At 42.9% G+C, this 25,444-nt stretch overlaps 1 protein-coding gene across 1 annotated transcript in view; it reads left to right on the top strand.

The window, feature by feature from the left end:
* The first annotated feature begins 5,977 nt into the window (after positions 1 to 5,977).
* The window catches only part of LOC109414899 (ecdysone receptor), a 474,809-nt gene continuing 455,342 nt past the window's right edge, over positions 5,978 to 25,444 (top strand). Inside the window, exons 1-2 of the mRNA XM_029859697.2 lie at positions 5,978 to 6,873; positions 18,452 to 18,627. Of these exons, the coding sequence (XP_029715557.2) occupies positions 6,311 to 6,873; positions 18,452 to 18,627 (739 nt within the window). The 5' untranslated portion in view covers positions 5,978 to 6,310. The remainder of the gene's footprint in view (positions 6,874 to 18,451; positions 18,628 to 25,444) is intronic.

Raw genomic sequence — 25,444 nt, forward strand, 5'->3', positions numbered from 1 at the left:
GCTGTGATGACAGCCTCGGTGGCGGCTTATGTATCTACCGTCCGACGTTCTCAGCAGTTGGCGGAACGCGCTACAAAGTTCACTAACACCAGATGGCAGTGAGCTGTAGTGGGGTGGCGCCACCCCGTTGGGTAGGCAAAAGTCGATGCACGCAGTTCTCCTTGAGCTTGATTTGCTTCTTTTTTTCAGACGGGTTTTTGTTTTGCGGGAAAAACATGGGAGATGAAGAGAGGAATTTTTGTTCTCATTCTCACTAATACATCCATGAACATGGCGTCTAACGAGGCGAATGATCATCAATGTGAGAGTGAGACTGAGAGCGTTTGCGAGAGACTCTCTATTATTCGGCGGTGGGAGTCGTGGAGATGCTTATGTACCAGCGAGTGGGTTGCCTACCGCCAAGGCGCATAGTATGTGGCGTGTTTGGCGCCATGCAGACAGATTTTTTTTCTGGTATTTTGCTTTCGACATGACTCCCTTCAAAATGCGACGACGGCGACTCGCCTTCGGTATATGTATGGACGTCGGTATAGGTTAGGAACACGAACGTTCACTTTTCGGGGCCCTAGCCTAGCCTTGGGACGGATGGTTGGTCGAACGGATGATTATACGGGGCTAGGGCGAGCTATTTTCAAACTTCCAGCGGCGTTGGTTGGTTGGGTATATATTCAGGCGAAGTGGCGATGCGCCTGCATGTATGCCAACAACGGACGTTAGGAGGACGTTTGAGACGAGAAGAGGAGAAATAATGACGGGGTGTGCTTTTTTGATAAGTATGCTTCGTGACTGGAAAAATAATTTCAGAATGATTGTTTTCTTTATGTCCCTCGGATGTGGGGTGGAAACCCTGGGCTGCTTTCAAGGGAAAGCACAGTGCGCCGTTCTTTGTGTGTTAGGGATGGTCGTGATAATGGGAAACTTGATAGGAGAAGGCGATGAAGGAATGCGGTTTGTGGTGGTCAAAGAGGTGGGAAAGAAACATAGAATAAGTTTCTAAGCGTGACATAACAATACATGTACACCAGTAGCATAACCGTTTTTTTTGTTTCCTCTATTGAAACTTGAGAATCATATTTTCTCGAGGGGTATTTTTCTTTTCTTCGGTGGGAAAATGTTGACACGTGACTTTATGAGATGGAAATTTTGCGATAAAATTGCGATGCACAATGAAGTAATCCTCCGAAGGAACGCATTACTAACATAGGAAAGGTTTGGCCTTGAGGTGACATATTGGCTTGTCTTGAATTAGGTTAAAATTGCCTAGTAAGTTACTGTGAACAACTTTTTGATATAAAAAGTCAGGTTGTAATGCTTGATTCTAGTCCAATCCTGTTGAGGAATCTGGTCGTATACTGTTCAGGGTTCTGATCGAATCCTGTTGAGGATTCTTTTCGAATCCTGTTCAGAACTTTGGTCGAATCCTGTACAGGATTCTGTTAGAATCCTGTTGAAGATTCTGGTCGGAACCTGTTGAGGATTCTGGTCGAATCCTGTTGAGGATTCTGGTCGAATCCTGTTCAGTAATCCTGTTGAAGATTCTGGTTGGAACCTGTTGAGGATTCTGGTCGAATCCTGTTCAGGATTCTGGTCGAATCCTGTTCAGGATTCTGGTCGAATCCTGTTCAGGATTCTGGTCGAATCCTGTTCAGGATTCTGGTCGAATCCTGTTCAGGATTCTGGTCGAATCCTGTTCAGGATTCTGGTCGAATCCTGTTCAGGATTCTGGTCGAATCCTGTTCAGGATTCTGGTCGAATCCTGTTCAGGATTCTGGTCGACTCCTGTTCAGGATTCTGGTCGAATCCTGTTCAGGATTCTGGTCGAATCCTGTTCAGGATTCTGGTCGAATCCTGTTCAGGATTCTGGTCGAATCCTGTTCAGGATTCTGGTCGAATCCTGTTCAGGATTCTGGTCGAATCCTGTTCAGGATTCTGGTCGAATCCTGTTCAGGATTCTGGTCGAATCATGTTCAGGATTCTGGTCGAATCCTGTTCAGGATTCTGGTCGAATCCTGTTCAGGATTCTGGTCGAATCCTGTTCAGGATTCTGGTCGAATCCTGTTCAGGATTCTGGTCGAATCCTGTTCAGGATTCTGGTCGAATCCTGTTCAGGATTCTGGTCGAATCCTGTTCAGGATTCTGGTCGAATCCTGTTCAGGATTCTGGTCGAACCCTGTTCAGGATTCTGGTCGAATCCTGTTCAGGATTCTGGTCGAATCCTGTTCAGGATTCTGGTCGAATCCTGTTCAGGATTCTGGTCGAAACCTGTTCAGGATTCTGGTCGAATCCTGTTCAGGATTCTGGTCGAATCCTGTTCAGGATTCTGGTCGAATCCTGTTCAGGATTCTGGTCGAATCCTGTTCAGGATTATGGTCGAAACCTGTTCAGGATTCTGGTCGAATCCTGTTCAGGATTCTGGTCGAATCCTTGCCAGGATTCTGGTCGAATCCTGTTCAGGATTCTGGTCGAATCCTGTTCAGGATTCTGGTCGAATCCTGTTCAGGATTCTGGTCGAATCCTGCTCAGGATTCTGTTCGAATCCTGCTCAGGATTCTGTTCGAATCCTGCTCAGGATTCTGTTCGAATCCTGCTCAGGATTCTGTTCGAATCCTGCTCAGGGTTCTGTTCGAATCCTGCTCAGGATTCTGTTCGAATCCTGCTCAGGATTCTGTTCGAATCCTGCTCAGGATTCTGTTCGAATCCTGCTCAGGATTCTGTTCGAATCCTGCTCAGGATTCTGTTCGAATCCTGCTCAGGATTCTGTTCGAATCCTGCTCAGGATTCTGTTCGAATCCTGCTCGGGATTCTGTTCGAATCCTGCTCAGGATTCTGTTCGAATCCTGCTCAGGATTCTGTTCGAATCCTGCTCAGGATTCTGTTCGAATTCTGCTCAGGATTCTGTTCGAATCCTGCTCAGGGTTCTGTTCGAATCCTGCTCAGGATTCTGTTCGAATCCTGCTCAGGATTCTGTTCGAATCCTGCTCAGGATTCTGTTCGAATCCTGCTCAGGATTCTGTTCGAATCCTGCTCAGGATTCTGTTTGAATCCTGGTCAGGATTCTGTTCGAATCCTGCTCAGGATTCTGTTCGAATCCTGCTCAGGATTCTGTTCGAATCCTGCTCAGGATTCTGTTCGAATCCTGCTCAGGATTCTGTTCGAATCCTGCTCAGGATTCTGTTCGAATCCTGCTCAGGATTCTGTTCGAATCCTGCTCAGGATTCTGTTCGAATCCTGCTCAGGATTCTGTTCGAATCCTGCTCAGGATTCTGTTCGAATCCTGCTCAGGATTCTGTTCGAATCCTGCTCAGGATTCTGTTCGAATCCTGCTCAGGATTCTGTTCGAATCCTGCTCAGGATTCTGTTCGAATCCTGCTCAGGATTCTGTTCGAATCCTGCTCAGGATTCTGTTCGAATCCTGCTCAGGATTCTGTTCGAATCCTGCTCAGGATTCTGTTCGAATCCTGCTCAGGATTCTGTTCGAATCCTGCTCAGGATTCTGGTCGAATCCTGCTCAGGATTCTGTTCGAATCCTGCTCAGGATTCTGTTCGAATCCTGCTCAGGATTCTGTTCGAATCCTGCTCAGGATTCTGTTCGAATCCTGCTCAGGATTCTGTTCGAATCCTGCTCAGGATTCTGTTCGAATCCTGCTCAGGATTCTGTTCGAATCCTGCTCAGGATTCTGTTCGAATCCTGCTCAGGATTCTGTTCGAATCCTGCTCAGGATTCTGTTTGAATCTTGCTCAGGATTCTGTTCGAGTCCTGCTCAGGATTCTGGTCGCTTCCTGCTCAGGATGTTGGTCGAATCCTGCTCAGGATTCTGTTCGAATCCTGCTCAGGATTCTGTTCGAATCCTGTTCAGGATTCTGTTCGAATCCTGTTCAGGATTCTGTTCGAATCCTGTTCAGGATTCTGTTCGAATCCTGTTCAGGATTCTGTTCGAATCCTGTTCAGAATTCTGTCCGAATTTCAAGTGTCCTTAATCCTTTCCGAATTTTAAATAATATTTTTCCCGGAGGATACTCTTAATAGTATTTATGATTTGTTGTATAGTTCTAATATATGGGGCTTCATCTATTTCTGGCATTGCACAGATACCGTTCAAAAACTGTTTACTTTGAAAAATTCTCAATAAAGCTTCAATATCAGCTTGGCGTGGTCGTCTACCCTCGTGAGGAAGGGTGAGAAAAATCGAAAACCAGAGACACATAGAGCGTATACGATGCTATATCTCGCGCACAAAACAAATCCTCTTCATCTCGTCCATGGTGGCTGTGCTGCTGCTGACGGCGATGAGACGAAACCAGATGATTGCGAACCGGAGCGGCGGCGTGGAAGAAGACGACGATGCGACGTTCGCGAGGATCCGTCGAAACGTTTCTGGATTATTTTCCATTCGGTGTGCTCGCTCTTGCGTGCTCGTAGGGCTGGTGTATGCCATACGCGATGTAGCATCGTTGGCGTTTTGGTTGGTGTAGGTGGTCGTGGTGCAGAATGAGGGTGGTTTTGGTGTGTGCTTCATGCTCTTAAATTAACATGTTGGGGTAGGTTTTTCTTCGTTTTTCAAAGCCAGATAGACTGGTTGGAAATTATTGAGGGATGGAAAATATATGGAATAAATTCAATTGAATAAAAATAAAAGCTTGTTTAATGACATAACTGTTGGAGGAATATATGTGTTATGGTAAATGCTTCATTGCTTTATTTTCATAGCTGATAAGAATTGATGCACTATATTAAAATTCTTGATTATTATGGCAATACCATATATAAACTATATTTCTTACAGTTACCATATGATTAATACATAATTTCTTGTATTTCACTTTATAATGTATGAATAAATTAAATAAACGTGATCTTCATTAGTAGTTCAATATCATTGGCACTAGATTTATATTTCAAGCTTACCATTCAAGTAATATTCAGTGTATAGTAAGCACATTATTTTGATGTTCCTTGAAATTTCCTGATCATCTGCTAAGGAATTTTGACTCGAACCAGTCTACCAGACACCGCCGCTCGAAAAGCTGGAAAAGAAGCGGGCTGCGGTAGCAATCGGGAAGGTCCTTTATGTGTTCAAAGTACTGCATTGACCTAGATTGCTATGTACGTACGCCTTTCTCTATGGCTGCTTCGTGGTGGATACATAAAGAACGACGCCGTCGTTGTCGTGGTCGTCCTTAGCAGCGACAACGACGCTTGTATGGTTGGGCGGATGGTTGATAGCAGCAGCGCTCTCAAGATGACAGGGACTACCGCAATGACAAAAGGATGAAATGGCACTTTTTATCTGGCTGGGACTCTTGCAGTTGCTACTGCTCCTGGCCTAGACGGGTGGCACAAGACTGGCTGTGGCGAGACCATGGCGCGGTAAATATTTTATGTGCTATTAGGGATTGCCATTCAGGGCGAGGTTCTGGTATGTTCTGGGCGATATCTTCTTTCTTTATTTTCGTTAGCGCTAGGAGATGGATGAAAAAGAAAGGAATTTGAATGTGCTTCGCTCGTGGAGGGAGGTTGTCGTTGCTGTGGAGTTCAAAAATCGATACCATAGTATGGAATCGAGTATGGGATGCTGTAATATGAGTGTCTGTCCTCCAAGGTGACCCGGTGAATCACAAAAGACGAACGGTAGCTACAGACCTGGTCACGGTTTACATAACTCATACTCGATTCTTATGAAACGTTTCAACACACTATTATAACGATGAAAGAAATACAATACCACAAGTTTAATACATGAGTGATTTGAAATTTAGATTAAATTTTGTAACAAAAACAAATAAACTTTTGTATCGTTATCATTTGCAGTATGGTTTTATACAATTCCGTTGCATAGAAACATATTTTACATATTGTAAATCATTTTAAGAGAGCATGGTCAAACTGGAAACAACATCTGTTAATTTAACAGTTTTCACAACAAACCTTATCTTCCCAACGATTACGGGTACAATCCTTGTATAATAATCCCACATTTCAATTCTGCCACCTTCCGTTTCAGATGCCGATTGTTCAAATGGGTCACTAGCTAGATTAATCCGACACATACCCCAAAGTCTATCGAAAGTATAGCCCCCAAATCCCACCATGCTTCAACAGTTCAAAGATCACAGCAAGTTCAAAAAGAAGAGATCAGTCCCAAGTATGTACCATTCGACGAAACATCCAAACCACAAATGAATCTCAACCCTACTGATGTAGAAACGTTCAACCCCCTTCGTTTGAATCCTTTTAACAATTTTCGTTCTCTAAATTATTCGCACAACGCGTAAGAACGACCACCCTGAAACGATCTCTCATCGAAAGGTCATGTACCGATTGAACATTGTAAGCACAAATCCAACTGGAAGCGTACAGCAGCAGGCACAGGGACAGGGACAGCAGGTGATCAGTAGCGTAGTCAGGCCTCAGCAACCACCACCGCCGCAGTTGGCCCTAGTCCAGACGGGAGGATCTGGTGGAACTACCATAATCGGGCTGACGTCGTTGAATGCCCTCAATGCTACCACGATTACCGGACTGGTGGCAGGAGCAGCAGCAGCAGGTAGCAGTACTTCGGCCATTACTGCCGGGACCAGCAGCTCGGGTACTGGATCGACGACGGCGACCAAGCACATCCTAAAGGCGGCTGCCGGCAACAACAACATCAGCATCGTCAAGATCGGTGATGACATCATGCTGAAGGCCGTCAAGATGGAACCTCTGCCGTCGGATACTGGTGGCGGTGGATTGATCGCAAGTTCTGCTACTACTAGTGGTGGAGTTACCGTGACGGCCATTCCGGCTACGGTGGCACCACTGCCACCATCAGTCAATGCTAGCTCCAATGGTACCGTTACGGTTTATAGTAGCGGAAAACGACGGTTGGAAAGGTAAGAGTTGTTTTTATAGTTTTTTTTTATGTTTTCGTTCAAGCACATGGATAATAACTTGGCGACTTACCTTCAACAACGATAAAGGTTATCATCCGGAATCGTTTTTCCCTTTATTGATTTGTGAGCTTAATCGGTACGAGTAACTTCAAGTTACCACCTTCATTATTCAATCAATATAGAAATTTCAATCAATATAGAATTTCAGATATTATATTCTGAATTTCTAACCATACAGTGTATAGTTTGGTATAGTTATGACTCAAAATTGAATCATTTCCCTTGAAAATAGGTTACATGTTCAATGTTGTAACTTCTGTCCTACCAATTCGCTCATGTCCCCTTGTTTAGCTTCGACCGGATTATTCAGGATTATACATTTACCATTCCATTAATCATAATTAATAATAATCCTACAATATGAACAGAATTATAAATTATCACCATCAATTCGAACTCCCTCTCATGCTCTCGCTACCGAATCGCTATCTGTCTCTTCATGATACAACACCCATCAGAGACGGAGAGAGTAAGCCTACCCCAACAGAACACCGGTTCGTTGTTCACCAAAGGTCATGGTCCGGCTTTGTTTTATTTATTTTTTTTTCGTCCCACCGAACCAGGCTCAACAACACTCAAATCGATGCGAAGAGTGCAGCACATGATTCGTCGTCTGGCTGACTGGGGGCGTCCGTCCTTCCGTCCATCAGGTTCTACCCTTACCTTTCGAAATTCGTTCGAAAGCGTTCTCTCTATAAATAGAGGCATAACCCAAGCACCGTGCAGCACTGACTGACACGCTGATCGCTTGTATTATACATAGTGTAGGGTGGCGTGCGTGCGCAAATATTGATTTATTGCCGTACACATAGCCGGGGCCAAATTTGCGAAATTTTTCGCCCGCTTCAGGTTCAATCCCGTCGGAGGGGATTGAGAACGAAATTGGATGAGAAAGGGTCATGTCAGCTGAGAATGGAAAACACCTACAAGTTTCGAGTGGTGGTGTGTTCTATAAAATCAATGTTTGTGGAAAGAGAACATAAATTTGAGTTTCTCGGTTCAATTACCAACAGGGGTCACTGAACTAAATCGGTGACTTGAATTTAAAAGTATTTGTAGTGCTTTTGTTAGTATTTGCTTTGATTTTTTATTCAATGTAAAAATTAGCAAAACGTACGATTTTTATCGTATGAAAAATTTACGGATTTCTAATTGAAATTTTGTGTCAGTGTACAATTGAATCCCTTCTGCCTATGAGTAAACCTTTCAATTATGAATTAATTGGATGCGCGTCATCAATTGTAATACCCGGTGGAACATTGTCGTTATAGGGATCTTGTATACATTCCAACGATAAATGAAATAGTAATGCTGGATGATCGGTTATTGCCGTATTTTAATTGATTTTGGTACCTAGTCAGATGCGGCTACATTTCTATGATCCAAATGTTCAACCAATGTATAGTAGTGGAAGTTGACTTAAGTTTACATAAGTTTGTCTAAATAAACGTCTATAAAATTTGAAGTAAGTTAGAAGAAGTTCAACAACGTTTTGTTGAATACAATATTGTTGAAGGAATAGGTTTTTCTTTATTGTTACATAATTTATTAACAGAAAAATAACTGTTAATTAATCATTAATTCAGTAGTAAACGCAAAATTTTCCAATAAAATATCAGAGTTGTTATGAATCGGGCCATATTTGTATTTTTTGTATGCTCTTATATAGTTTTACGTTACTATTTATTATATTGTTCATTAAAACTCAACAATACAAATATCATAAAATGTATTAGTTACTATTGAATTCACGGTATTTGTTTAAATCCAGCCCAAGCATTGTGATGACCAATTAGTCTTGAAGAGGTTTCGAAAACCGTCCTAAAACATATTATTTTTTTTTCTTTAGTTTTATAATAGTTTTAAGCATCTCTTCTAGCCTATTTGACTAAAAAATGTTACTTGGGAGGGATTATATATTTTTGATCAATTTTTCATCCCGTACAAAATGTATGGAGTTTCAGAATCGACCCATTTTTCCGATTTATTGTATTTTTTTTTTCTAATCATCGTAGAAACAATCTTAAAAAAGTTTCCAAGAGCTTGAAATCTGAAGAATTTTATTATATGCTTTGCTCAAAATCGACAATATGGTTACCTCCACCCGTTTGCATCTCGGCCCCTCTATTGTTATTATATGGTTATACAACAATGCATTCTGTTGTATAAAATGTTCAAACAATATCGAAACTGTAAAAATAATGGTTTGCGTTTCAGATTTTTCCGAGATAAAATGATACTGGAGGTGAAAAAACAACTTCTGCTCCTAATATCTCGACTTGGTAAAAAGATATAACGATGACATTTTCAACCAAACCGTTCAAGTGCATTAGCAACAATTTAAATTTGAAATTATTGCACTAGATGGCAGTGACGTAATGTATATCACGGATAACTTAGTCTATACAGGCCTTTTTTTATTTTTCTCGATATTTCTTTAAGGATTTCTCTTAGATTTCTGTCTTTTAACTCCTCCTTGTAGGTTGAAACTCTTCTAGGAATTTATCTCAGGATTTGATTTTGCTGAGATAACACCTGATATTCTAGTCAAGATTCATACTGGGATTCCTACAAGAATGCCTTCCGCGATTCTTTCAGAGATGTCTCCTAAGATTTTGTTCAGGGATTTCTCCCAGGATTCTTTGCGTAATTCGATCCGGGATTCTCCAGATATTATTCCTGGAAATCTTTCCTTTATTGCTCTCGGGATGCACTAAGAAATTTCTTCTGAGTTTGCGTCTAAGATTGTTCCTGGGATTCCTTCATTAATTCCTCTTGGTATTTTTTCCGGGATTTTTTTCAGGAATTCTCTCGAAATTCCTTCAGGGATTTCTCGTAGGATTTCATACAGAATTCCTTCCGGTATTGATTTATAGATATTATCCGACATTTCTTAATGGATTTCTCTCGGGATTTTTTTTAGAATTTCTTCAATGGTTTTTGCCAAGGTTTTCTCAAGAAATTCCATCAGGGATTCTTTTTATTCCTGGATTATTTTAATGATTCCTCTCCTTCGGGATTTTTTTTTTTCGGGATATTTGAGATATTTGAGTTTCCGGAGTTTCTTCAGGAATACTTCCTGGTGTCCTTTCAGAATTCTTTTATTGATACCTTCCGAGATATTTATCTAGATTTCTTTCGGAATTCCTTTAGGGATTTTTCCCGGGAGTTCTACTGGAATTCTTTCAGTGACTCCCCCTAAAATTTTTTGAAGGGATGCTGGGTTTGCTTCCGGAGTTTTTTCAAGGACTCCTACCCGAATTGGTTCATTAATTATTTGCGACTCTCCTTTAGATATTTCTCCTAAGATTCCCTGAAGGATTTCTCTCCAGAATTTATCAGGGATTTGTTCAGGGATTCTTTCAGGGATTCCACCCAGGATTTCTGCTGGCCTGTAACCGTTCGTTGCAAATTTTTAGTATTTTTTTAATTTGTACTCTTGTTATGTGAACAGTCACGTCTCTAGCGTTAACTGGTGTTGGATTAGGATAGCGTTATTTAGAAAAAGGGTTTTAAGTGTTAAAAAGATTAGTCAAATGTAAAAATATGTAACTAAAATTGTTAGTGGATTAGGCGTGATTTTGAATGTACATGAAAACAGATAAGAGGGTAGATTGCATGCAAGCTATGGATTAAGGACAAAAATGGCTGAAACGATAAGTGGACCTACAGGCGCATTACGTTAAATAGGTGGTAACAACCCCCAACCCAAATTGTGGTAAATTGAAGAAGGGAGGAAAATTGTATAAGGGGGTCGGGCCTGAGGTTGAAGAGATGATTAACACTACGGTGCATTCTTCAACGGGATTCTCACCATATCGCATATTGTACGGCCATGAGAAGGTGATTAAAGGTGAAGAGCACCGGATGGAAAGAGATGAAGGAGAACTTCCCATGGAAGTTCGGGAAAAACATAGAGAGGAAATAGTTGGAAATATCAGAGAGATCGTTAAAAGGAATCTCGATAAAAGCGACGAAAAGCACAGAAAAGTGTACAACTTACGGTTCAAGAAGTTTGCCCCTACATTCGAGATTGGCCAGAAAGTTTACAAGCGGAACTTCCGCCAATCGTCCGCGGCTGACCACTACAACGCAAAGTATGGACCGCTGTTTATTCCATGTACCATTGTGGCCAAGCGCGGAAGCAGTTCTTATGAACTATCGGATGAGCAGGGCAAATCATTAGGAGTTTTCTCAGCAAGTGACCTACGTGCTGGCAATGCAACTCCACGGCCGAGGTCTGGTAGAAACCTAAAAGAAAGCTGAACGTGAGGGCCGAGAACATGGTGAGCTTTGGTCATGGTACTACCATCTCACCGTATGATAACGTGGAGAACTGAGAATCGGGTGCAGATTAAGATCCTTGGTCATCATCGTTGAACAATCGTCGCATTAGTTCGTTGTCGTTGTCCAAGTCTGTATGTTTGTGGTAGATCCATTGATTGTGAGGTCATTATCGCGTGGGGACCGCTTATGATGCATTGAGCTATAAGTCGCTATCGTCCACTTTGTTTTGAGTCCTGTTCGTAGAGTCGTCTTCATCAGTGTAGTAATGTATTGGATATAGACGCTATCGTCCACTTTCTTTTAAGTCCTGTTCGTAGACTCCGCGCAGTAATGGATTAAATATACTCGCGTTAAAGATAGAGTTGCCGCTCTTTCTCTCTCGGAGAGAATGAACTTTATAGCATTGGTTCGTTAGCATCGTTTCAGTAGTTCGGGGTACCTTCTCTGGCACTGAGAATAATGAAAGTCTGGAATGAGATAGAAGACATAGGAAATCTATACAAAGCTACAAGCTTGATTTACCGAAGGGCAACTATAAAGCATTGTTAGTAGACACACAATAGCCAGATATGATCTCAGCTGCTGATCACTTCGTTGAAGAAGTTGAAAAATGATAGGGTTGAAATAGGGAAACGTTCGCCTACAGTAATTGTTCGCGGCTTAGCGACGTATAATAGATGCATTACCAAGCCGTAATAGATGCCGAAATGCGCGACTACCAGGACTGGTGCGTCCTTTTAAGTGACCGTTTAAAATAAAAACCTAGAAAGAAATCAGATCGTCAGCTTAACATAGAAAAAGGAAGGAATAAATTCACTCATCTTAAAATAAAATCACAATTAACACCAACAGTTGAACATAGCCTGGTAGTCAAATCATTATAAATAGCACAAGTTCCATAATACGCGCGCGACCGAACGTGTAGGTATACTGAATCGTCTTCTGCTATAGTAGACCCTTGAACCTGAAAATACGAAAGCGGATACCCGAGTGAATCCCGAGTAACGAGCTATCGGCAAATGAAGTAGTAGAATATGATAAGGGGAAACAGACTCACATCGACACTAGACAGAATCACTGGTAGCATATTATGGCAAGTTTGAAATTAAATTTAGCTTTTAGTTGCTCAAGATTTTAAAGTGTTTATGTAATAGTCAATATACTTAACGTTTGTAATTTTAACTGCTACGCGATTTTATCATTTTTCTTCGACTTTGTGTTTTTCTCGGTAGATGTCTTATTGTTTTTGAAAGTTTATGATCGTTTAAGGCTAAATAAATGTTCACTCCCGTTTAACATTTATTTTCCCGAGGTGCGGAATAGTGTAACCGTTCGTTGCAAATTTTTAGTATTTTTTTAATTTGTGCTCTTGTTATGTGAACAGTCACGTCTCTAGCGTTAAGTGGTGTTGGATTAGGATAGCGTTATCTAGAAAAAGGGTTTTAAGTGTTAAAAAGATTAGTCAAATGTATAAATATGTAACTAAAATTGTTAGTGGATTAGGCGTGATTTTGAATGTACATGAAAACATATAAGAGGGTAGATTGCATGCAAGCTATGGATTAAGGACAAAAATGGCTGAAACGATAAGTGGACCTACAGGCGCATTACGTTAAATAGGTGGTAACAACCCCCAACCCAAATTGTGGTAAATTGAAGAAGGGAGGAAAATTGTGTAAGGGGGTCGGGCCAAGTTGAAGAAGCGCCATTGCAGAATCTGTTAAAGGCGTTCGTGTGCTCCAGGTGTCGTTCTAAAGTGTCCAAGTAACGAAAAGTGAGTGGTATTTCTTAAATCGGGAGAGAAACTTGAAGTCATCAGGAGCATTCGTTTCGGCCTAGTAGACCTAGTCTGCTACGCCTAACCCGTCAAGGATCGTCGTAGGCCTCTGGTCAGATTGGCCATAATCGTAAAGCTCGGGGTTGACACCCCTAAACGTTAAAGAGCTCTTACCCCTCTTGGCACGGTCACTCCGGTACCGTTCTGGGCCGTGTCGATTGCCGTCAAAGAGGGAAGACGCCTTACCGTCGGTCTAGGAACCGACCCCCTTCGACAATCGCCAAAATTGTCGTAGTAACGTACTCACCAGTCCGCAAGTACCTCAGCGAGCGCTCGCAGGATTCCCAAGGAACGTCGACAACAGCAGGAAGCAGAAAGCCGTACCGGTACGTGAACAAAAAAAAACCATTATACCTACCCACAACTACACAGTTTATAATAGTCCAAATAGATCCTCTAAAACCCTCAATAGTTTAGCTTGCAACAATAGACTAAATCGCTCAATAAATCTCTAGTTTTTCCTTCAAAGTTCATTTTTGTATTCAAACCCCACGATAGCACTAGTCAGGTGACCGTGAACTGCACACCTTGCTCGCGTAGCCCCTCAGCTTACCCAGTAGCAAGCCGACCCTGAGACCCAGTTCGAGGGGTCTCTTGTTACTGAGAGATTGCCCGGTTCATTAATTAGTTACAGGCCTTTCTCCTTAGATTTTTTTTTGGTATAATTCCCTACAGTTTTTCAGGATTTCTTCGCCAATTCCTAACGGGATTACTCCAGGAATTCTTTTCGAGACTCCTTCCAAGGTTTTTTCTGGTATTCCTTTAGGTATTTCTTCCGAGAATTCTTTGGAGAATCTTTCAGAGATGCCTCTCAAGATTCTTAGCAGGATTCCTTCAGGGGTTCTTTCAGGATTCTTCCAGGAATTTTTTTTGGAGATATATTAGTTGATATAGCTTCAATGATTCTTTCCGTGATTCTTCCCGGAATTCCTTTTGCGATTTCTTCTGGGATTCCCAAGATTTTTCCAGAGATTCTTTTAGGGGTTCCCTCAGGAATTCATCCCCTCTCTCTCTCTCTCTTCTTGGCGTAACGTCCTCATTGGGACAAAGCCTGCTTCTCAGCTTAGTGTTCTATGAGCACTTCCACAGTAATTAACTGAGAGCTTCCTCTGCCAATGACCATTTTGCATGTGTATATCGTGTGGCAGGCACGAAGATACTCTATGCCCAAGGAAGTCAAGGAAATTTCCTTTTACGAAAAGATCCTGGACCGACCGGGAATCGAACCCATCACCCTCAGCATGGTCATGCTGAATACCCGTGCGTTTACCGCCTCGGCTATAAAAGCTCCAGAAGTGCCTCCTGCAATTTCAACCAGAAGTACTTCGAAAATTTCTCCTGGAATTGCTTCAAAAATTGTGAGTTTCTCCGAGAGCTTTTCTGGGAATTTCTCTAGTATTTGCTCCAGCAATTTTTCTAGGAGTTCCTTCCTCCAGCAATTCATTCAAGAGGCATTACACTAGCGAAACAGTAGGAATTCTTCTAGGAGCTTTACTGGGATTATTTAAGGAGTACTATTAGGAAGTTATCTACCCTAATGACAAAAGTTGCTACGTAACAGCTCATGGAGAAAACGCCTTTGAATGAAAGCTCTAATAAACTCTTATGCAACAAAAATGTTATTTGGTTACACACTTAGAAAAAATCACCGACTTCGGTAATATTTTACCGAAATCTCAACCGTTAAGTTTTTTACCGGAGAAATTCGGTGACGTTTACCGAACTTCGTTAAAATTTGACAGATAAACGATAACATTTTACCGAAATTTGGTAATTTTTACAGAATTTCGGTAAAAAACCATTACCGAACGTTCAGCAGTTGAGATTTCGGTAAAAATTACCGAACGCGACTAGCTGTGTAGGTTATTCTTTTTCTTCATTGTGGTTCTGCGCTCCCACTGGAGCTTGGTGTGCCTTTTTTCAACTAAACACTTCCACAATTACTAATTGAAGGACTTTTATACGTGATACACTATGCCTAAGAAAATCGATCAAGTTCTCGACCGGAACGGGAATCGAAATGGCCGTCTCCGGATTGGCCTAAAACCATGCAATACTGGTATATTTGGAATGGGGAAGATGACCGGAGTTCAAAAATGGAGACCAGAATATCCAAAATCGTGGTCTAAAATCCAAGATGGCGGCTCAAAATTCAAGATGGTGGGTGCTTAATGGAGTTTGAGGCTATAAGACCATGCAATATTTGAATATATCCGGAGTCCAAAAATGGCGGTCAGAATATCTAAGACGGTGATCTAAAAACTAAGATGTTGTCACAAAATTTATGATGGCAGCTAAATAATTATTCAATATGAGTATATTTGGTATAGAGAGGATTACCGAAGTCCAAAAATAGCAACCAGAATAACCTAAATGGCGGTCCAATATCCAAGATGGCGTTTTTTTATCTGTATTTACGAGATTTTTAACCCTAGGCTAGCTCATCTCGGGACTCACACTTTACTTCTCTTCCTAAGGAAGAATCCACATTTTGTGAGTATGTTGGGAGTGGGATTCGATCCCAGGTCCTCGGCGTGATAGTCTTGTGTTCTAACCACCACACCAGCTCCAAGATGGCGGCTGTTCAGTGGAGTATTAGGCCTTAAACCCATTCAATATGGGTACATTTGGTATGGGGAAGTAGTCTGGAGTTCGAAAATAATGACCAGAATTCCCAAGATGACGTGCTTAAATCTAAAATTCAAGAATGCGGTTTTTTAAGAGTTCAGGACTCTAACATCAAAAGCTAAATAAACGATGTGATTTCTGCTGCTATGAAATGGAGTTAAGTTAAACGTATGAAAGTGCGATATTCATCAACGTGTCACTTGAGTTTTTTTGAAATGGGTTTTCGAAGGCACGAGAAAGGCGCCATTTTTGTGGGCTTCGTGGTCGAGCAGCTAGCGGCGTCAGTCGTTTAGGTGTCTCGTAAGCCTCGGAGTGTGGGTTCGATTTCCGTTACAGTCGGGGAAAACTTTTCGTCAAACGGAAAATTCTCCACTGGGGCCACTGGGTGTAATATGTGTTGTCCGTTATCAAATGTTAGTAATGCTCAGTCTGTAGAGGGCGGCCTCTAGGTCGAAGACGGTGTAATTAACTTTTTTTTTCTTTTTTTTATCACTGCTAGGTGGATTAATTAGGATTTTTTAAACGTTCCTCCAAAGAATCCTACAAAGTTTTGCTTCCATCTGATGAGTCACTGGCAAAGTTAAGTTGAAATATCTGTAATGATTGGCTATTTTCGGTCTGATATGACGGGAATTAGCGCGTATATGACGAATTAGATTTTTACTATTCACTTTAACAAAAAAAAAATCACAATAAAAATCCATGTTGAAAGAAAATGTCGTCGTTTTTCAATCAAAAAGTTGTTTTAGTTGACTTAAAAAACTAAGCCATTTTTTATAAAAAGTGAACCGTTCAATACCTTGAGTTTTAAAATACGAACAATTAAAACAAAAAGTTTGTAAATCAACTGTGGAGTTTGGTATTTCACTGGGATGGAATCACCCCTCACGTGCAGCACACACAACTTACCCAGGCTGACGTCGGTTCGCAAGTGGCAAGAGTGAACGCGGTTGGGTGACGCCTGGAGTTGTTGCTACGCAAGCAGGGATGCTAACATTGTCCGCTTGACAGTTCGCATCACATTCAAATGCGCTATATCGCCTGCTGTGATCAATCTCCTTTCCACAGCTTTATGCAGTACATCTTATATCTCACATCAACTACAATTAAATTTTTTTTAAGATGTCGTGATCATCTCAACGACACTTTTTTAAAACACCATTTCGCGATAATCGCATTTAAAGTTTCGCGCTTTGCCTTGTCTCTATGGAGAGTGCGTGCTACAATGGGCTGTAACTTTGGTTTTAGTGCTCCAATCTTTACGAAATTAGGAATTTGAATTGTCTAGCTAGTATATTTTCAGATTATGCAATAATAAAAGTTCGATCTTTTTTCTATCCGCGCAAGGTATATTATATAACTCCTTAAACTGCACCACGCTAACACTGTATACGACGAGCGAAGATTTTTGATAGTGTTGTACTTTTTACCACGGCGCGCTTCCTGAAGGACTAATCTAACAATATGGGATTCCATCACCATCACAGAAGTCACAGAAGCATCAATTAATTTTCCAATAAGCGTTTCACTCGTCCTACCATTCAAGCACGACTTTTGAAAACTTCCCAAGTAACAATGAGAAACTATCAAGCAATTTTGTCCAATTTTTCAATTCTTCAAAATATAACTCCATTTTTGCTGATGATTAACCTGGGCTTGTTAGGGGAATATCTGTAAATAAAAGAAAATCGCGTTAAGTACTGTTCCTTTGAATTCCACTAAGAATTTGCATCCTTTGACAGATACGTATTTCGACCTCAACTGTAAGGTCGTCTTCAGTGTCTTGTACTTGACTCTGTCGACTAGTCGAGTCAAGTACAAGACACTGAAGACGACCTTACAGTTGAGGTCGAAATACGTATCTGTCAAAGGATGCAAATTCTTAGTGGAATTCAAAGGAACAGTACTTAACGCGATTTTCTTTTATTTCCATTTTTGCTTTTTACTTCATTTTATAAGGTTATAAGGTATAACATCTGTATCTCAAGCTTTGGAACAGCTTCTCATAGATCTGCTTACAAAAGTTCTGCCGGCCTGTGCTCTTCATTTCAATTCCCTCGTGACCAATAGTCCTATAATAGCCCCTCACAAATCACACAAATTTAACGGTCCAAATTGCTCGCCCTCCTCCCATCATCGAACGTTATTTGTATCCTATCTATCATTCGTGCTACAATCTGTTGTGTCTGTGGTCCGGGTTCGGTTTTTGGTGAGCTAAATCTATTCCAATTATGTACCGGCACCTTCTAGACATGTACAAGGTACTACATATCGCATCACATCGAACATTTCCACGGCATAAGCCAGATGGGATGAGGGTGATTCGATGCGTGGGTGTCGTCTCCTAGGACATGGTTTGTCGATGCTGTAGCTGTTTAGGATGCTCGACATTTATCCGAGGGTGGGATATCAAAAACCGGCTCAACGTCAGAATGATTGTGCTGTTATGTATGTACCTAGTCGAAATTTGTGCGATTAGGGTAATGTGTGGGGGGGATGGATGGTTCAGAATGGATGGTGTGAGTGCGAAGATGGTTGCCTCCGCACCGCCAGACAGATGCTCGTAAATCTTTTATGTGGGTTTTGCTCCACTCGATCCATCTCATTCTATCCCAACTGCGGGGATGGAACTCGCTTCCCTGGAATGCAACATTGTGTTGCCAAACCGACAAAAACGAAAAACCCCCCGAACAGACGACATTGTTGTGAATCCAACCTAAAAAATGCTTTGCCTCATTCTTCTTTTTCTTTTTTTTTTGTTTCCAGCAACAACGAGGAATGGATTTCCTCTCCTAGTCCGGGCAGTGTGCCAGGTTCGGCACCACCGCTGAGTCCTTCCCCCGGCTCGCAGAGCCACACCTACACGACCACCATGTCCAATGGCTACTCGTCGCCGATGTCCACCGGGAGCTACGATCCGTACAGTCCTAATGGGAAAATGGGTAAGTAGAAATTGATTGATAGTAAATATGAGATGAAACAATCCCAAAAGTGTTTTGCAAGTTTTGATGGATACTTCCAGAAACTGAAGTCGAAATTTTGTTAACGTTCCATCATGGCTTTGAAAATGTTATCATTCGACTATCACACGCAGTACTGGAAATGGCATTACGACATATCTAAATTCAACCACCTACAGCTCATTTTAGAAGCTGAACCTGAGAACATGGTCTATGAAAAACTTATGCAGCTAGACCAGTTCTACAAAAAAGTCACGGGAAACTCGATTTTATTTCGATATTTAAGGTAAATGTCACGGACTATCTTCGAAAAATGCCAATTGATATTCATGGTGAATATCAATTGACATATTTCGAAGGAAGCCCGTTATATTTACCTTAAATATCAAAAAAAAAACAGTTTTTCTGTGACTTTCTTGTAGAACTTGTCTAGCAGCACAAGTTTTTCATATACATATCCAGATTCAGCTTCTAAAATGAGTTGTACGTGGTTGAATTTTTATATGTCGTAATGACATTTCCAGTACTGGGCTGAGGTATTAGTTTATCATGGTGGCCATACTATTTCGGCAGGCAGTATACAATGCTACAACGATCACACGATCGCCTGTATCACAGCGACGACTAGCGTAAACTCCACCACCATCGCCCACTTCGACACCTAGATGGAGCCACGTGATCGTTTTCGCGCGATCGGTCGTTTCTTTACCTTCCCCACGTTCGCGACTCGCGAGATCACGATGATCGTGCCCCACTAACACTATTCCGTGCGGCGATAGTTGCCGCTCTCCCCGCACAACTTTACTCAACCTCATTCAAATGACTCTCATCAATTACAAAAAAAAATCGTTTCGTTTCGAGAGTTTCTTTAGGTTTGATCGTGGTGCGCAGCCATGCTGCAGCAACCCATTCAGTCGCGCAGAATGCTGATCAATCGTTTGTGTATTGTAATACACCATTTCACCCATACACTGAGGCGGATCGCCACCACCGCGATCAATCCGCTGCTGCACGAGTAGCGGCGATTGGTTGAAACATTGTTAATGGTAGGTAAAAAGAAGTGAAGGGCTCGTTCAAGCGATCCGCACCGCGCACTTCCCTCGCGCAGAGACCACTCACTCACTGGCAATAATAATGGTCACGGCGACGACGACTGCTACTTTCAAGATCAATGCTGGCTAGTGCTCCGGATTTCCCAGCAGCAACCGAAGCCGCCGCAGGGTTGATTGGTCGTTATGATTGGATTTGATGACCTTTTTTTTTTCGTCGGCCTCTTGGAGAGCTGCGCCACTCGATCCACTCGATTTAGCCGTTTGGTTGCTTGAGTGGGTTGCCCATTTTTGGGGCTCAGCTTGATTGGTTGACAGTGAGTAATTTGGCTGGCCGTAAATTTGGACGGATTGGGTGCTAGGTCATGATCGTGTGGTACGTACGTGTAAAAGGTAATGGCGGCGGCACTGGTACTGGTTTTATGGCATAATTTGGGTTGGAATAGCGGAGGTTCGGACCATGAGGGAGATTGATCTCAGTTTTGAACATATGTTTGAAAGTGTATGGTTATAGATTAGTGCATATGAAAAGAACAGAATGATCTAACCTTTGAAGGTCTTCTTTGTAAAAGTCTTATGTAGAGCCGAAAGAATAAAAGGCCGAATGCATACTTCTTCTACCTCTTGGAGTAACATCCCCACTAGGACAATACATGCTTCTCAGCTGTTCTATGAGTCCACAGTTTTTAACCGAGAGCTTCCTCTGCCAATGATCATTCTGCATGTGTTATCGTGTGACAGGTACGAAGTTACTTACTTACCTTACCGATCAGGCTAAGGCCGGGGTGGCCTCTGCTGTACATAGTAGCTGTCTCCATTCCACTCGGTCCATGGCTGTTTGTCTCCAGTTCCGCACTCTGCGAAGGGTCCGCAGATCGTCCTCCACCTGATCGACCTACCTAGCTCGCTGCGCACCACGTCTTCTTGTACCGGTCGGATGACTCTCGAGAACCATTTTAGTCGGGTTGCTATCCGACATCCTGATGACGTGACCCGCCCACCGTAGCCTCCCGATTTTCGCGGTATGGACGATGGTTGGTTCTCTCAGCAGCTGATGCAGCTCGTGGTTCATTCGCCTTCTCCAAGTCCCGTCTTCCATCTGCACTCCGCCGTAGATGGTACGCAACACCTTCCGTTCGAAAACTCCAAGGGCGCGTTGGTCCTCTGCACGTAGGGTCCATGTTTCGTGCCCATAGAGGACGACCGGTCTAATCAGCGTTTTGTAGATAGCTACTTTCGTGTGACGGCGAAATTTGTTCGATCGTACAGTTCTGCGGAGTCCAAAGTAAGCTCTGAGTAGTCTCTAAATTTCTCTGCTGGTGTCGTTGTCGGCGGTCACCAGTGAGCCCAAGTACACGAATTCTTCAACCGCCTCGATTTCATCACCGTCGATATAACTTCGGGGTGCGGGTGCGGTGATTCCTCCCTGGAGCCCTTTGCCATCATGTACTTTGTCTTCGACACATTAATGACTAATCCGATTCGCCTGGCTTCACTCTGTAGTTGGATGTACGTTTCCGCCATCGTCTCAAATTTACGAGCAATAATAACAATATCATCAGCGAAACTAAGCAGCTGAACGGACTTCGTGAAAATCGTATCACTCGTGTTAATCCCCGCTCTCCTTATTACACCCTCTAACGCAATATTGAACAGCAAGCACGAAAGACCATCACCTTGCCGTAACCCTCTGCGGGATTCGAAGGGACTCGAGAGTGTCGCTGATACTCGAACTACGCACATCACTCGATCTATCGTCGCCTTGATCAATCGTATCAGTTTATTCGGGAATCCGTGTTCGTGCATAATCTGCCATAGCTGTTCTCGATCAATTGTATCATATGCCGATTTGAAATCGATGAACAAGTGATGTGTGGGCACGTTGTATACGCGGCATTTCTGCAACACCTGGCGGATGGCGAACATATGGTCCGTTGTAGCGCATTCACCCATGAATCCAGCCTGATATTGCCCCACGAACTTTCTTGCAATCGGTGATAGTCGGCGGTATAAAATTTGAGAGAGTATCTTGTAGGCAGCGCTCAGTAGTGTGATCGCGCAGTAGTTCCCGCAATCCAACTTGTCCCCTTTTTGTAGATGGGACACACGATACCTTCCATCCATTCCTCCGGTAATACTTCCTCCTCCCAAATCTTGGTAATGACCCAGTGTAGTGCTCTCACCAGTGTTTCTCCACCGTATTTTAGAAGCTCGCTTGATAGTTGATCTGCTCCAGCGGCTTCGTTGATTTTCAACCGGCCAACCTCCTCCTCAATCTCTTGGAGGTCAGGGGCCGGAAGTCTTTCGTCCTGTGCACATAACTCAAGATCTGTTACCACGCCACCTTCGGTACTTGCAACGTCGCCATTGAGGTGCTCATCGTAATGCTGCCGCCACCTGTCGACTACCTCACGCTGTAACGATAATTGTTCCAAGCACTGTGCGCAAAATCTGCTTGCCTCTGATTGGTTATTAAATTATAAGTGTTCCCGCCAACCACAAACTTTTGCGTCTCAAAGTAGGTAGGAAAGCCTCCGCGCAAATGATATAAATAGAGGCCTCATAACGCAAACCGAGATCATTGTGTGCAAATCTGTGACGAAGAACAGTCCAGCCTCCAGAGCAGCTAGCAGAGCAGATCCTACCTGCAGAGGAGCACAGTGGGTGTGTGTCCAGCAACCGTGCTGAAGCCGACGAGGGACCCAGTCCAGTCGAGCAGCAACCAGCCTACCTGCAACCCCAACGAAGCCGGCGGCACCGAGGTGGAGTTCAACTCGCTGAGGGCCTGGTTTCTCAAATTGTAATTTTTATTGCATGAAACCAGAAGAAGAGTTATATCAGGTTATTTTTCCCAACTAGTCGCCATCCCACCGGTGTCCACCGATACGTGTGTGCTTTTGGTTGCATCAATTTTGATCCGCAAGCTGCAGATTTCCTGAGCTACCTACTTTGCATGTGAAGGGAGAAGATTTGTGCACGTGACTACAAACCGACGTAAGTCATCCTGTGTGTGAACCAAAGCCGTTTAGTAATTGCGACCTTTTTGTGCAGTGCCCTGAAACGCAGTCGGTTTTTATTGTATCCTGGAAGACCCGACTGACCGGCGGACCAGTGCAGATCGTTGTTGCTGTCTGTTCCTGCCTCGCGTGAATAGGTCGTCGCGGAAAACCAGATAAGTGGCATGCATGCATGAAAAATAGTGAAAAGCCAGTAATCGTGCACGAACTTTTAGTTTCTGGCAAATGGTTTGCGCGTAGTTAGAGTATCACCTAGAATTTTAAGCTCTAAATGTGAATCAGTTCTTTAAAAATTGGCCAATATACGCAGTAGTTTAATGTGGGTGAGAACACTTTTTGATTAATATAGTAGTTTTTTTTTCTGATTATTGATTTTGTTTTATTATTTTGTGCTACGGTGTTTTGAGGAGCTTCTCCATAGAATCAAGTGTGGTCGGACCTACGACTGGCCGACAGCTAGCGGGCAACCTAAATTGAGGTTCCGGCAATCCAACTTTTGGATTGGCGCTTAAGCTGGAATTTTTCCAACGAGATTTTGCTGCAATTCGGGCATTCGTTATTTTTGCTGGAGGTTTCTGTGGTCCCACCGGGAAAAAACGTTACAACGCTCGCTCGTGAGAATATTCCCGTAATTATCTCGACACATGTCGGCTTGTGGCACGAAGCTTCTGCGCGAGCGGTACAGCTCTTCCATCGCTTCGCGATCTCGTTCTTCTTGCTGGCGCTTCTTCATCCGGAAGACTGAGTTGTTCCTGTTCCACCCCTGTCTGTAACGTGCCTCGTTCGTTCTCGTACGGTGTTGCAGCATTCTCGCCCATGCTGCATTCTTTTCGTTTTTCAACTGTTCACATTCGCCGTCGTACCAGTCGTTTCTGTGATTCGGAGTCGCGAAGCCTAGTGCTGTAGCTACCTATGGCGGATCGGATGTCCCTCCAACCATCTTCAAGTGTAGCTGCGCCAAGCTGCTCTTCCGTTGGTAGGGCCACTGCTAACTGCTGCGCGTAGTCTTGAGCCACTTCTACATTACGCAGCTGCTCGATGTTCAGCCGCGGCGTTCGACTTCGACGCGTGGTGATAACTGTCGAAAGTTTTGAGCGCATGCATATAGCAACTAAGTAGTGATCCGAATCTATATTCGCACTGCGGTATGTGCGGACATTGGTTATATGCGAGAAGAATTTACCGTCGATTAGAACGTGGTCGATTTGGTTTTCTGTTTGATGATCGGGTGATCTCCAGATGACTTTGTTGATATCTTTGCGGGGGACGAAGGTGCTTCGGACTACCATACCACGGGAGGCTGCAAAGTTTACGCATCGCTGGCCGTTATCATTCGATACGGCGTGCAGGCTGTTTTGCCCGATTACCGGTCTGTATATTTCCTCCCTTCCTACCTGCGCGTTCATGTCACCGACAACGATTTTCACGTCACGCGGCGAGCAACCATCGTATGTTTGCTCTAACTGCGCATAGAACGCTTCTTTCTCGTCATCAGGTCTCTTTTCGTGTGGGCAGTGGACGTTGATGATGCTGTGGTTGAAGAAATGGCCGTTACTCTATGCTCAAAGAAGTCAAATAAAATTTATTTTACGAAAAGTTGCTGATGCGATCGAGAATCGCACCCGTCACCCTCAGCATATTATTCTGTTTTGGTTAATACTGAGAATTCCACCATAATTCTACCGAAGACTTGGGATCGTATGTGGATGTAGATCAAAATGTGAGTTCTTGCTTGTGGGCAGTAAGATGAACTATCCTCAGGTTAAAACTATCGTTGAGAAAGATTAAAAAAAATCTTTAAGGAATGTATGGTAAAGATTCTTTCAACTCCAACTGAGGATCCCCTAAGAAGTTTGATAACCTATCAGGACGTGCGCCATCACGCAGTTGAAACTGCACCGCGCTCGTGTTGTATACGACCAGCGAGGTTTTTTGGTAGTGTTGTACTTTTTACAATGGCGCGCGTCCTGGAGATTTCACCATTTTGTATATTCCTCCTGATTCCTTAATAACTCCTTTCAGGATTCCGATATGAGTTTAGTGTAGGATGCTGGAATTTGATCAAGGAATTCCTCCAGGAAAACCTGAAAAAAAATCCTGGAATATTCCTAAAGAGTTTCTCATAAGGAATTCTAGGAACCTCCGAACCTCCAAGAATTCCTTATGAGAACCTACTAGGGGGTTTCCCCTAGGAATTCTCCTGAACTTCTTTCAGGTGTATCTGGTGGAATTTCTTGACCGAATTCCAGGATCCTATACTAAATTCATGCAGGAATCCTGGAAGGAGCTGAAGAACTAGAAAGAAACGGTTGTTGATTCCCAGAAGAATATTCTGAAGGATTTCCATAATTACTGTTGTAGGATTTACAGACGGATCATATAAACACCTCCTAGAAATATTCCAAAAGGAACACCTGGAGAGCTCCCAGAAAGAACTTCTGAGAGATTTTCATAAGTTTCTCGAGAAGTAGTTGCAGGAGGTACTGTTGGAGGATACCCAGAAGGAAACCTTAGGGCATTCCCAGATAGGAGTCTGGGAGAATTACCAGATGAAAGTCCGGTAGGATTCGCACAAGGAGTTTTCAGAAGGAACTTCTGCATGAATCCCAGTATGAATTTTTGAAGGAAACACAACAAGAAACCCTGGAGAAATTCCAAAAATGGTTTAAGTGGCAATTCATGAACCGCTATGGGAGAATTGAAGTTCTAGAAAAATCCCGCAGGAATACCGAT

The sequence above is a fragment of the Aedes albopictus genome, chromosome 3 (assembly GCF_035046485.1).
Source record: "Aedes albopictus strain Foshan chromosome 3, AalbF5, whole genome shotgun sequence".
Lineage (NCBI taxonomy): Eukaryota > Metazoa > Arthropoda > Insecta > Diptera > Culicidae > Aedes > Aedes albopictus.